Source organism: Micromys minutus (assembly GCF_963924665.1).
Source record: "Micromys minutus genome assembly, chromosome: 6".
In the NCBI taxonomy this organism is placed as follows: Eukaryota; Metazoa; Chordata; class Mammalia; order Rodentia; family Muridae; genus Micromys; species Micromys minutus.
The window spans coordinates 75,227,661-75,241,347 of record NC_137975.1 but is presented as its reverse complement, the minus strand read 5'-3'; the positions used below and the strand labels follow the sequence as shown (position 1 = coordinate 75,241,347).

General features: G+C 46.3%; 1 protein-coding gene across 4 annotated transcripts in view; it reads left to right on the top strand.

The window, feature by feature from the left end:
- The window catches only part of ALDH5A1 (aldehyde dehydrogenase 5 family member A1), a 29,490-nt gene that overhangs the window by 2,368 nt on the left and 13,435 nt on the right, over positions 1 to 13,687 (top strand). For 3 of the 4 annotated variants that reach the window (XM_080918462.1, XM_080918461.1, XM_080918464.1), the window contains exons 2-4: positions 7,957 to 8,040; positions 9,322 to 9,492; positions 10,935 to 11,051. In XM_080918462.1, the coding sequence (XP_080774588.1) occupies positions 7,957 to 8,040; positions 9,322 to 9,492; positions 10,935 to 11,051 (372 nt within the window). The remainder of the gene's footprint in view (positions 1 to 7,956; positions 8,041 to 9,321; positions 9,493 to 10,934; positions 11,052 to 13,687) is intronic. The other variant, XM_080918463.1, reaches the window with a different exon arrangement.

Below are 13,687 nucleotides of genomic sequence, written 5' to 3'. Positions count from 1 at the left end.
AAATGAGCCCTTTCCTCGCCAACTTGCTTTATGACCATGGTGTTTTGTTTCAGTGATAGAAACCTTAAGACAGGGAGTAAGATGGGGGCGGGCAGGCCTGGTTTCTTCTGAGGCCTCTCTCCCACACTTCAGGCATTTTTCTTTTTCTCCAACTGGTCTGTGAGATTCTGTCACATTGCCTTCTTCTGGGGCCAGTTGTTGACTGAAGGCCCAGCTACACCTAATCACCTCTTTAAAGACTCTCATTCTAGCCACTGATGGGTCAGGGCTTCAACACCTCACTCCAGCAGGGGACACATCTTCTCCTATAGCATCAGGGTGTGAAGAGAGGTAAGGGGGCATCCTGAGCAGCTCCAGAACAGTGAGGAGGCCCTTGTGGGGGTGGACCAAGAACTAGGAAGAGATGAAGGGAGCTGTCATAGAGCTTGGGGAGAAGGGGCCGCTTCGTTTAGGTCCTGTGAACCATCCAGGGACATCCCAGTATCCTCTGGTAAAGGGAATGGGAATTCGGTACGAGCCAGTAAGAGGCTGTGGCCGAAGGGCAGCCATGCTTGTGTTTTTGTTATTGCTCCTTCTTCGTTCCTGTTAATAAGGAAGTCCTTGAGGCATGCTAACTTTAGATTTTTCTTTTTTTTCCCCAGATTGATTTATGTACGTAAGTACACTGTAGCTGTCTTCAGACACACCGGAAGAGGGCATCAGATCCCATTACAGATGGTTGTGAGCCAAAATGTGGTTGCTGGGAACTGAACTCAGGACCTCTGGGAGAGCAGTGAGTGCTCTAACCACTGAGCCATCTCTCCAGCCCCTGGCATGCTAACTTTGTAAAGAAAACAATTTTGTGTTTTCTATGGATTTAGCTAATAGGAATCCACGATTAATAGTAGCCTGTGCTGTTTGAAGTTCTGTGGGACCTCAGTGGCTAACAACTCCAGAAGACATTACCCAGTGCTGTCCCTGGGTTCTTTGTTAGCCTGTGGTGCTTAGTAAGGCACTGCTATCCTGTTAGAGAGTAACTTACTTTAAATCTATCTGTAGAAGCTTTCACAGTGGAAGGTAGGTTTCCATATGATTTTAAAAAGAAAAAGAGAAAAGAGGCTGTGGTGTTATTAAAGGCTGTTGCCAGTGCCGTTGGCTACCTTGCAAAACTTGATAAGACCCTACAGCTGAAGATAGGACATATTTAGGTGATGGGACAAAGAGGCATCAAGCTGGTACTAATCTAGAAATTTCGCTTCCATAGCTATCATAGTTCTGGGCAGTGCTGGGCATGTGTGCTGGCTGGATTGCTTTGTCAACTTCACACAAGTAGGGTCACCTGAAAAGAATGAATCTTAATAAGATGATTGTCCTATAGGAAGACCTGTAGGAGATGATCTTGATTGGTATGAGATGGTCCAAGCCATTATGGGCGGCGTCACCCCTGAGCAGGTGGTCCTTGGGTAAATAAGAGAGCAGGCTGAGCAAGCCAAGAAGAGCAAGCCAGTCAGCAGCCATGGCCTCTGAATCAGTTCCTGCCTCCAGGTTCCTGCCTCCAGGTTCCTGCCTCCAGTTCTTGCCTTAATTTCCATTGACAACCAACTGTGATGCAGGAGTGTAGGGTTAAAGAAAATATTTTTCGTCCCCGAGTAGCTTTTGGTTGTGGTGTTTTAACAAAGCAATAGAAACCAGAAGACAGAAACTGGTACCACATACAGGTATTGCTGTGACAGACATGCCGATGTGTTTTGGAGAAAACTGTGGTACCATTTGAACTCTGGACAAGGAAAGCTGTTGAGTGCTCAGAGCTCAGTGTGCTGTTCCGTAGGCAGTTGGAAACTAATGTTCAGAGCAATGCAGGGCTGGAGAGATGGCTCAGTGGTTAAGAGCATTCACTGCTCTTCCAGAGGTCCTGTGTTCAAATCCCAGCAACCACATGGTGGCTCACAACCATCTGTAATGGAATTCAATGTCCTCTTCTGGTGTGTCTGAAGAGAGCAACAGTGTATGTAAGTACGTACATAAATTTATTATTATTTATTTAATAAATCTTTTTGTTAAGATTTTTTTTAATAAAAGATCAATGCAGATGATGGAGGCCTGGCTTGTGAGATCCCAGAGGGAAGTTTAAAAGTCCCTTAAAGACTCCACTAAAGCCATTCTTGTGGCATATTGAACTAAGAGCTACTGAGTGAAATTTTTGCTTTGCTGAGACAATCAGTCCTGGTCAGCGGGCGCTGAGAAATAGGTGGTGGTTAAAGAGACCAGCAACATTGAGATGAAGTCTTCTGTGGGTATCTCCACAGAAGCTGCGGTCCATAGTGGGGTGAGGATCTATCTCTTGCTGGACGCTAACTTTGGATGTCTATGAGTTATACATGTTTAAAGGCATGAAGGGTGTCACTGAGAGCAGCTGGGGCTGGGCACGGTGTGGCAGTGTGAGAGGCCCTGAAAAGAACCAGGGGAGGCCATTGGGGAAAGTGCGTCTCAGTTTAATAGGCGCCACAGGATTGAAAGGGTCATGGACAGGGTGCAGCTTGTCACCGTGTTCCAGGTCAGAGTCCTGGAAGAGAGCGTAGGAGGAGGCATTGGCGCAGGGGCAGCCCATTTGCAGCAGGAGACCCCAGCATTTTGGAGATCAAACATTTGGAGTATGATCATGGGATGGTCACCAAGGACAGCAGCAGCTATGGAGTGGAGCCATGATGAGCCTATGAGATGTGCTGTGTGCTGTGTGTGCTGTGTGTGCTGTGTGTGCTGTGTGTGCTGTGTGTGTGTGTGTGTGCTGTGTGTGCTGTGTGTGTGTGTGTGTGTGTGTGTGCGCTGTGTGTGCTGTGTGTGTGTGCTGTGTGTGCTGTGTGTGTGTGCTGTGTGTGCTGTATGTACTGTGTGTGCTGTGTGTGCTGTGTGTGTGTGCTGTGTGTACTGTGTGTGCTGTGTGTACTGTGTGTGTGTGCTGTGTGTGCTGTGTGTGCTGTGTGTGTGTGCTGTGTGTGCTGTGTGTGCTGTGGATGCTGTGTGTGCTGTGTATACTGTGTGTGCTGTGTGTGCTGTGTGTGTGTGCTGTGTGTACTGTGTGTGCTGTGTGTGCTGTGTGTGCTGTGTGTACTGTGTGTGCTGTGTGTGCTGTGGATGCTGTGTGTGCTGTGTGTGTGTGCTGTGTGTGCTGTGTGTGCTGTTGGACAGGTGCTGCTGCCAAGCCTCAGACTGAGGTCCAGAAGCCTGATAACAAGTGAGCTTCCCACTGCTGGGCTCTGGTTTTGTCTCGTCTGATTGTAATTGTGCCCGATTCTTCCCTCTTGGAATAAAAAAGTGTGTAACTTGTTTTAAGTCTTATAGGAGCTCACAGTTAAGAGACTGGAAATTTAGAAAGATTTTGGAAGTTTACAAAGATATTGGATATTTAGAGAGACTTTGGGTATCTCAGAGATTTTAGATATTTTCAAGAGAGTTTCAATGTTTTAAAGAAACTGGACTTTTGAAGTATTGAATTTGTAAAGAGTATGGAACTTTTGAAAGTAAGAGGGTTGCCTGGGAAGAAGGAATCATAACCAGAAAATGCCTTCATAAAATTGGCCTATAGTGCATTTTTTATTGATGCTTGATGTGGAAGGGCCCAGGCAATTTTAGTAGGTACTCTCTGAGGCAGGTGGTCCTAGGGTGTATAAGAGAGCAGGCTGAGCAAACCACAAGGAGCAAGCCAGTCAGCAGGTCCTCCATGACCTCTGCATCAGTCCCTACGTCCAGGTTTCTACCTCCCATTCACACCCTAACCTCCTTTGATGATGGACAGTAAGATGAGATAAACCCGTTCCTCCTCAAGTTGCTTTCGGGCTCACTATTATAGCACAGTTGTGCATGCAAATGCACTATGGGAATGATGGGCAGGGAGGAGGCCGAGCATCCCTGGATACTCTAACATCATTTCACAGACTCACAGCGGTTCGCCAAGGTCAAGGGCACCCCATAGTGATGTCTCAGTGCAGGTGTGCAGGACATTTTTCTAGACCTATTGGTAGTTTGGTAACCGAGGACCTGGTGTTGGGTCCCCTCTCACACTGGCAGTGTCATTCCATCCTGCAGCTGTAGCCTCCGCCCTGATGCAGAAAGAACATGTTTCAGCTCCGAGATGACAAGAGCCTGGGGCTTCTTAGGGGAACTTCCATCTTGAAGAAGGTGTCCCTGGGTGCCGGGACATTACTGAGGGAGAAGTTACATAGATTCCCTGAAGGAAACAGTGGGAAAGACACAAAGACAGAGGATGGGGCTCACCTTCCTTTTCCCTGTGAGTCTATACTGTATGTATCTCACCCTAAGTATGAACCCATTTCCCTTCCCAAAGCCCATTCACCGCCCACCACCACAGGCTCTGTGTTCTGGAAGGTCTAGCTCATATGTAACTCATATGTAACTTGTATGTAACTCATGTAAGCTCGTATGTAACTAGTATGTAACTCGTGTAGGTTATATGTAACACACATGTAACTCATATGTAATTCATATGTAACATCAGTCACTCAGCCTTCTGTTATTCTTTCTCTGAAGCAGCAAAACTGTCCATACACCTCGCCATCTTTCCTTTCATGTGCTTATGACCTTTTCCCACCTTGCAGACTAGAGGATGCCTGTTAGACAAATGTCTGACAGAAACAACTTCTGGGAAGATTTGACTGTGGCTCAGCAGGGGGATCCGGGTTACTATGGTGATACTGCTCCGTGGTGGACCACGTGGCAGGTCTCTACATGTGGCTGACCAGACCAGGAAACAGAGAACAGGACCAGAAGTGGCCCAGGCGGTAGCCTGAGATTACTACTTACTTTCATAAATCACGTACACTGTCACTGTTCAGGTTTGCCCACAAATTCCCAGGCATCGGAAACACCACCACATTGATGGAGAAAAAGAATATTATGTAAGGTTTATATATTTACTCCCCATATCCCCAATTTGAAAAGTGCTTGATAGTGATATTGTCCCCCCCCCCTTTTTTGTTTTTTTTCAAGACAGGGTTTCTCTGTATACTGCTGGCTGAACTGAAACTCACTCTGTAGACTAAGCTGCTCTTGAAACTGTCCAGCCTGCCTCTACTTCCCAAGTGCTGGGGTTAAAGGCATGGGCCACCACACACAGCTTGGATTTGCAAGGTCCTGCTCCTCCTAGAAGTTTTAGGGGATAATTTGGTCTCCTGTCTTTTCCAGGTTCTACATGTCTCCCATAAGCCTTGGCCCGTGGGCCTCCATCCCTCTGACACTTGGTTTTCTGGCTGCATCAGGGCTTCTGACTCTGCCCTGTCACAGTCACTCGTGGTTGCATTGGGCCCAGTTGGAAATACAGAATCGACTCTGCTTCTCGGAGTGTGATGTTAGCAAAGCCCCTGTTGCCATCTGAGGAAGCGGTCACAAGTTCAGGGAATAAGGTGTGGGTGACTTTGAATTGAAGGCTAAGGTGTTTTCCTAAGTGACGTGTTCAGTCTTTTGAAGATCCTACGAGGCATACATGTGAGTCATGTTGTGGATGAGGGGGTGAGGCTGTAGCTGAGGAGCTGGGGTAGGAGCCACATGTTACCGTCCACTCTTCTTCCTTTCTGAAACCCTGTCTTGAGTTTTGCACATCCACACAGCCCCATAGTTAAGGGAGACACCTTTAACTTATTAGTCAAGTTAGGGTTTTTCCATTGTATGGTGGTTTGAGAACAGTGCATATTCAGTGGAAGATATTCATGGAACTGAGACTTTTGATCTTTTCTTGGACTAGCCATATGCAGTTGGGTCTCCCTCCTGATGCTGGACCACAGCAACAAGAGTACCGTACGATGAGAAGTTCTTGATTTCCTACCGTGTTGCTGAACTCAGCTTCTCTATTTCTAGTATTAGGAGAGCTTTCACTTTAGGCTACTGTTGACTGCCAATGGGAAATCATGACGTGATTTCATCATGAGCAGAGGTCCTTGTCATTACTCTACAACTATGACAAGATGCCACCGTCCTCTCCTGGAGTTAAAGTCTAATATCTAAAATCAAAGTGTTCCAGCAGCAGCTTCTTCTGAAGACTGTGAGGGCAGAGTTTATTCCAGATCTTTCTACATGGTTTATAGATGGTTGTTCCCCTGTATCTCTTTGGGTGTTGTTTCACTTGTTCGTTTTGTTTTGTTCTTGGATGTGCTTTGATATCTGTACCCCCCCCACACACACACACACACACGTTTGTTTCCCATTATGTATTTCTGGCTGGCCCGGAACCCACAGTGTAGACCAGCTGGCTTCAGACTCGCAGGGATCCACCTGCCTCTTCCCCTGAGAGCTGGGATTAAAGACACGGATCCTTCATCCGGCCACATCTTGTTTTTAGAATGACACCGTTAATATTCCATTAGGATGAAGCTTAATGACTCCATTTTTTTGTTGTTGTTGCTTCTAAAAACCTCGTCCCCAGATAAGGCAGCATTCTGTGAGCCTAGGGGCTTCCTGTTTGAGGAAGACATGGTTCACTCCATCCTCTGCCACGCCACGGACTTTGCATATGAGGACTATTCATGAGTTCCCCTGGTTTATGTAAATCCAACCTGGGTATTGCATTTTCTACCTAAAGGCAGAATCTTTTATTTTTAATTATATGTAACATGTCTGTGTGTATGTGCTTTTTTTGAATGTGTGCAAGCATGTGTGTGTGCACATGCATGTGTGTGTGCATGTGTGTGTGCATGTGTGTGCATGCATGTGAGTACCAGTACCCACAGAGGCTAGAGGTCTCAGATAGAATTACAAGCAGTTGTGAGCTGCCATGGTAGATGGGATCCGAACTCAGGTCCTTTTCCAGAACAATACCTGCTTCATAATTGTTGAACTATTAATCCAGCCCAGACTCTTAGTTTTTATTTCTATAGTTCGGCCAATTTGTGTTCTCTCAGTCTTTTCCTGACTAAACATAGAACCTCATTCACAGCACCAAAGCAAGTCATTGTCACTTTTGCCCTAAGACAGGATCATACGTAGCCCAGGCTGGCATCGAACTTGGTATATGGAGTGTCAGTATGCCCTGGACTTCCGATCCTTCTGCCTACCCCGCCCAGGTGCTGGGATTAGCCATGTTCTGCGATGCTGAGATGGATGCTGAGTTAGGGATGGAACCCAGGGCTTCTTCGTGCATGCCAACTGAACCACATCCCCTGGCCCACTGGGTGGAAGAACACTTGGGCTTTATGAAATGAGAGTAGGAAAATCCTAGTCATGGTAACGGGCTCACTTTCAGACAGTGTTGCTACCTATCTGTTCCCGAAGACTTATCCTCAGCAGAGGTTGTGAGGTGGTGCAGCTTGTTGGAAAATGGGGCATTCTCCAGAAGCAACAGTACTGTGTGTACCCACCGGCTCCCTGCTCACAGGGGGATTATGAAAGTCAAGACTTCTGAGTGGATGACAACGTCAGAATGACATGCTCGGTTTGTTTATTGCATCGTATGGTTGTTCAGGCAGATTCTTCTTGAACTAGGGATGTGGCTTTTTGGTAGGGAGTTTGCCACGCACGTACGAATCCCTGGGTTCAATGTCCAGCTCCCACAAACTGGGCTCGTGGCAATAATCCCAGCACTGGACGATCAGTTCAGAGATGTATCCACCACTGAATTGATACAGGCTTGCCTCAAAGCTCTGGGCTCAGGCAATCCTCCTGCCTCAGCTTCCTCCTTGGCTTCATAGTGGCTTCTTCATACATATGTGTCATTATACCCTGCTCCAATCCATCCCTATCTTCAGTGTCTGTCTCTGCCAGATGCTGTTCTTCTGGGGAAAGCACCCATAGACCAACCCAAGATGTTTACCAGCTACTGGGGTATCCCCCAGCCTGGCGGTGCTGACCCTTGAGGTGAAATGTTCTTCCTCCCAGTGTGAGGCTGGAGACATAGCTGGTGCTTAGGAGGGTGCTGAGCCATCTTTCCTGCCCTTCCCAGTTCATTGCTTCTCTGCCTCATTTCTTTTCCAGGAGAGGAGCACATTGCTCCGTAAGTGGTACGACTTAATGATACAGAATAAGGACGACCTGGCCAAGATCATCACAGCTGAGAGTGTAAGTTCAAGACCTGGCGGAGTGGCCAGACCAGATCGTGGGAAAGCGCCCGGCCTCCCCTGATGGGTGTCCTGCAGCTTAACATGTGGTCCTTTGATGGTGAGGGACTGAGTGATCATGGTGCTCAGAAAATATGTTTGCTGGAGCAAAATTTCTGTGTTCTAGTGTATCTGATGTTAATTTGCAAAAGGTAGACTGGGGGTGGGCTGGAGAGACGGCTCAGCAGTTTAGACCAACCCAAGTTCAGTTCCCCAAACTTACATCAGGCAGTTCACGGCTGCCCAGAACTCCAGCTCTGGGGAAACCCGATGCTCTGACGTCTGTGCGCTCAGATGCATGGACAGCCCCACAGAGACACAGAAAATAGCAAGAACAAACATTTGGGCAATAGGTTTGTTTGGAGCTACATGAACACTGATTTTTTTTCAAAAACCATTGTTGTTTTTTAAAAAATATTTATGCTGTTATTTATTTATATGTATGTATATGTAAGTGCAGGTACCAGTGGAGGCCGGAATAGGGCATTGAACTGGAGTTATAGGTGGCTGTGAGCCACCATATGGGTGCTGGAATTAAACCCAGGGCAGCTGAAAGAGTCGAGTAAACCAGTTTTCTTAACCACTGAGGCAGCTTTTTCCTTTTTCAATCTATAACATTTCTTATTTATTTGTGGGGAATCCCATATATGTGTACAATGTCTCTTTATTCTCTCAGTCTCCTTCTCCCCCAAGTCCGGCTTCCCTTGAGCCCCTCCATATTAGGCTGTTTCTATTTTCTTGTTATATTTAAATTTGTGAACTGCATCATTAATTCCTTCACAGAATAAGAAATTTCTTTTTAAGATTTATTTATTTATTTAATGTATGTGAGCACACTGTCACTGTCTCAGACACACCAGAAGAGGGCGTTGGATCCCATTACAGATGGTTGTGAGCCACCATGTGGTTGCTGGGAATTGAACTCAGGACCTCTGGAAGAGCAGTGAGTGCTCTTAACCACTGCGCCATCTCTCCAGCTCCAGAATAAGAGGTTTCACACTGTGACTTAATACTCGGGGAAGCCTTAGACTGTGCAGTGGTCTGTGTCTGCCCCTAACCTGTGAACACGCTGATGGCTCATCTTACCCACATCATTCCAATCGCTAAGACTTGCACCAGAGCTAGTCATTTTTCGGCTACTTCTGTGCTTTGCACTTGGAAGCTTTCTCTCCTCTTGCAGCTTTGAATAACTAGAAACGTGGAGTGCACTTTGATGAACACTACCTTTTCTGATTTGACGTAGGGGAAACCACTGAAAGAGGCCCAGGGAGAAATTCTGTACTCAGCCCTTTTCCTGGAATGGTTCTCGGAGGAAGCTCGCCGTATTTATGGAGACATCATCTATACCTCTGCCAAAGACAAGCGAGGACTAGTCCTCAAGCAGCCGGTTGGCGTGGCGGCCATCATCACACCGGTACGTAGCGAGGCCGGCACCATTCCCGGGGCGGGAGTGGAAACAATCTCTTCTTCCTGGTGAGCAGGTGTGTCCATCCCGTTGGCTTTGTCGCATGTCCTTGACTTCCTGATTTCTTTCCTGGATTTAGAGCTGTGTTTCCACATTCTTTGTGACAGTGTCAGGTGTAAGGACGTAAGTGGAAGGACATGTTTTTGATGCCTTCAAAACCGGGGTGACCTGCAGAGACTTTTCTGACCTGGCACGGAGACTCCTTCCTGGCGTCACCTAGCTCCTCTAAGGACGCCTTTGAAATTTTGTCATCTTTCATAGACTTCCAAGGGGACATTTGCTTTTTTGTGATTATCATCAGTAGCAGAACGTTTGTGTCTCTGAGGGTAGACGCAGGGCCAGGCTCTGGGGTCCAAGGATGACGAATGACGATGCTGTCTCTGCCCAGATGGGTGTGCGGTGCACTGGTGGGTTCCAGGTTCCTCTCACCAGCCCTTCCAGGAGGAGCTTGGTGCCAACTTCTCTCGAGGGTCTGCCGGTGGTTTCCCAGGCTGCCAGCACAGTAATAGTGTCCTCTTTGTTACCTGGACGGGTGAAGCCTGCCCTGAAGCTCACTACTCTTCATCATGTGACCTCAGTTTCCCCAAATATGGAAATGTGGGTAATAATCACAATGATCTCACTGTGATATCATAAGGACTCAGTTCATTGGAGTTTCAAAGTGTTTAATACAATAAATGAGACAGGATGTGCAGTGTATGAATTTTGTTAACATAAACTTTATGGTGGGGCTAGAGAGATGGCTCAGCAGTTAACAGCAGTGGCTGCTTTTCCAGAGGATCCAAGTTTGGTCTCCAGTACCCATATCAGATGGTTCACAGTAACTGCAGGTGTGTGTGTGTGTGTGTGTGTGTGTGTGTTTGTGTATGTGTGTGTGTATGTGTGTGTGTGTGCATGCATGTATCCTTACACACATACATATAAAGAAATGAAATTATTATAGGTCTGTAGACACCTATTCCCTATAATTATGTGTGTGAACATATGTAAATCAGCCATTTTCAAAAGTCACATACATTGCCTATTTTACTCAGGGCCAAATCTAGCTCAGTCCGTGTGTTTGTAAATAAAGTTTCATTAGGGGTCCATTTACGAGCCAGTTTTCATGAGGCAACCGTAGAGGTGCAGGATTGTAACAAAAACATCCTACAAAATATGGATAAAACATCCTCAGAGTACATATTGGTGTAGATGGTTTTTTACTGTATCAGACTGTGAACTTTGACCTCCTGAGTCTCTCAAGCTGGCCAGGGTCAGGTGTTCTGAGAGCTCGCCTGCATAGGAGCAAACAGGTTTGCCAGTCGGTTGGGCAATGGGGTGGTGACTGGCTCTCTGCCCTGTCTTGGATCCTGAGGCACTCCCCAGCCTTCATTCCTCCTCTGTTCTTCTAGTGGAATTTTCCCAGTGCCATGATCACCCGCAAAGTGGGGGCCGCCCTGGCAGCTGGCTGCACGGTGGTGGTGAAACCTGCTGAAGACACACCCTATTCCGCGCTGGCCCTGGCTCAGGTGAGTTTCTCCATGCAGAACCAACCACATGCCCGGGTGGATGCTTCTCAAGGGCAGGAAGAAACATTTTTGGAATTTCTTTCTCTGCATGTGTCTCCTACTGTGCACAGAGCACCTATCTTAGTCCACAGCTATTAGATAGATAGATAGATAGATAGATAGATAGATAGATAGATAGATAGATAGATGATAGATGGATGGATGATAGATAGATAGATAGATAGATAGATAATAGATAGAGAGATAGATAGATAGATGATAGATAGACAGATAGATGATAGATAGATAGATAGATAATAGATAGACAGATGATAGATAAAGAGATAGATAGATGATAGAGAGATAGATAGATAGATGATAGATAGATAGATGATAGATAGATAGATAGAGAGAGAGAGATAGATAGATAGATGATAGATAGATAGATAGATGATAGATAGATAGATAGATGATAGATAGATAGATAGATGATAGATAGATAGATAGATAGATAGATGATAGAGAGATAGATAGATAGATAGATAGATGATAGATAGATAGATGATAGATAGATAGATAGATAGATAGATAGATAGATAGATAGATAGATAGATAGGTATAGAAAAAAAGGAGAGATTTTCAGGTACCTGTTTGTCACATTTTGACACCCTAAAAGTGATGTTGATTTATCATTTTTCGTTGCATTAAAAATGTGGGTGTTTCTCACATTTAGGAGCCCTCTCTTACATTTTTAAAGATGTATTTGTGTGTGTGTGTGTGTGTGTGTGTGTGTGTTTGTGCTCTGTGTATGTTGTGTTCCTCCACTACCTGCAGAGGCCAGAAGATGGTGTTAGCTGGAGTTACAGGTGGTGGTGAGCCATCTGATTTGGATGCTCAGGAAAAGCAGCCGGTGCACTGAACCACTGAGCCATCTCTCCAGCCCCAGGCTTTCTTATTCTCTATGTCTGATCCTGGTTCAATCCGTATGCAGTCAGATCGTTTCTAGTTTTCTGCTTAGAACTCTCAGATGGCTTCGTGTGGCACTCAGTGGAGCACAGACTCACTGCTGTGGCCTTCAAGGCTCTGTGCCACCTCCCATACTCCAGCGTCCTCTGACTGTCTTCACTTCAGAGGCTGCACTCTGGCCCCTGCCACCCTTATACCCTCTAACCTCACCCCCAACTCAGGTACTGGGCAAACATTCTCTTCTGGAACATTCTTCCCCAGCCATGCTCACGTGACTTGCTTCTTCGAGTTTTTTTAAACTATTTATGAATTATTATTGTGTGTGTACATGTACGTATCCTGCACACTTCATGGAGTTTGTCCTCTCCTTTATGTGGGCTCTGACTCAGGTCTCCAGGTTTGCATAGTAGGCCCTTTACCTGCTGAACATTTTACCGGCACTCTTTGTGTCTAGCCCATGAAATTGCTTGCTCAGATTTAATTCCATAAGGAGCTGTGGTTTGCACACTACCAAGGCTGGTGGAACATGCCTTATATCCCAGGTATTCAGGAGGCTGAGGTAAGAGATCTCAAAATTCAAGGCTGGCGTAGGCAACTTAGGCTGACACTCTGGTTATTTGAATGTAAAGAGCTCCCCATAGGCTTGGGTGTTTGAATGTATCTCTGCTTAACCTGTAGGCAAGAAAAGCCTGCCTTCCCAACCTGCTTCTTGTTGGGGTTTAATCACAGTGAGAAAAACAGCTAGTGGTGGTCATCTCAAAACAATACTTAAAACCTGGAGCTGGAGAGACAGCCGAGCGGGAGAGTTCTTGCTTAGTATGCGCGAGGCCCTGGATTCAACTCCTACACCACGGAAACAATTACTAATGGTAGTAAGAAAATGGTTCTGTAAGGAGTTGTGGTTTGCACACTACTAGTCCTTAGCGGATGTGCTTCTGGTTGTTTGGTTCTTGACCCTTTGTGTTAGCCAGCTTTCTGTCACTATACTGAAGTACCTGAGTTAGTAGCTTATGAAGAGGAAAGGTCTAGTTTAGTCATCGGTTTTGGATGTTCCAGGCTATGGTCCCTGTGGTAAAGCAGCACATCCTAGTAAGAGCAATGTGGCAAAGTTAAGTCTGCCTCACAGCCCACAGTTGGTGTGTGCCTCCTGTACAAGTCCCATGTCTCCTAGGCTATCCTGTACACCAGCAGTGAAGATTAATTACCCCAGGGATCTAAAGATCATCTAGTGATCTAAAGACCAGGGGCTAAGCCTCTACACTTGAAGACTTCGTTTGAAAAACTCAGGCAGAAGGATCTGTGTCTGCCTGGATCCTGCCACCGAGTAAACAAACAGAGCAGAAGGCCTCCCACCAGACCCTGACTCCCATTGGCTCCCCCCACGCCTTCCTGTGGTAGCATCCTGACAGAAAGCTGCCAACAGGAAGGTCTTGTGTGTTACTTTTCTTTCTCGTGTTCTTGTAGTTTAGTTGTCATTTCTGATTTTTGGTTTTTGGCTCTCAATTTTTATTGTATTCCCTCTAATTATTCTGACGGACAGGTGGCGTCTGCATTTTTCCAGGTGGCCTGCCTGTGTCCCAGGTCCCGTGAGCACCTGTAGGCTTCTCTGGGTCTATCCAGGATCCCTCTTTGGTCTCCCTCATCACAGGTCTGACCCCACAGGCCTCTATTCACTTGTACTCTGTGGCTGT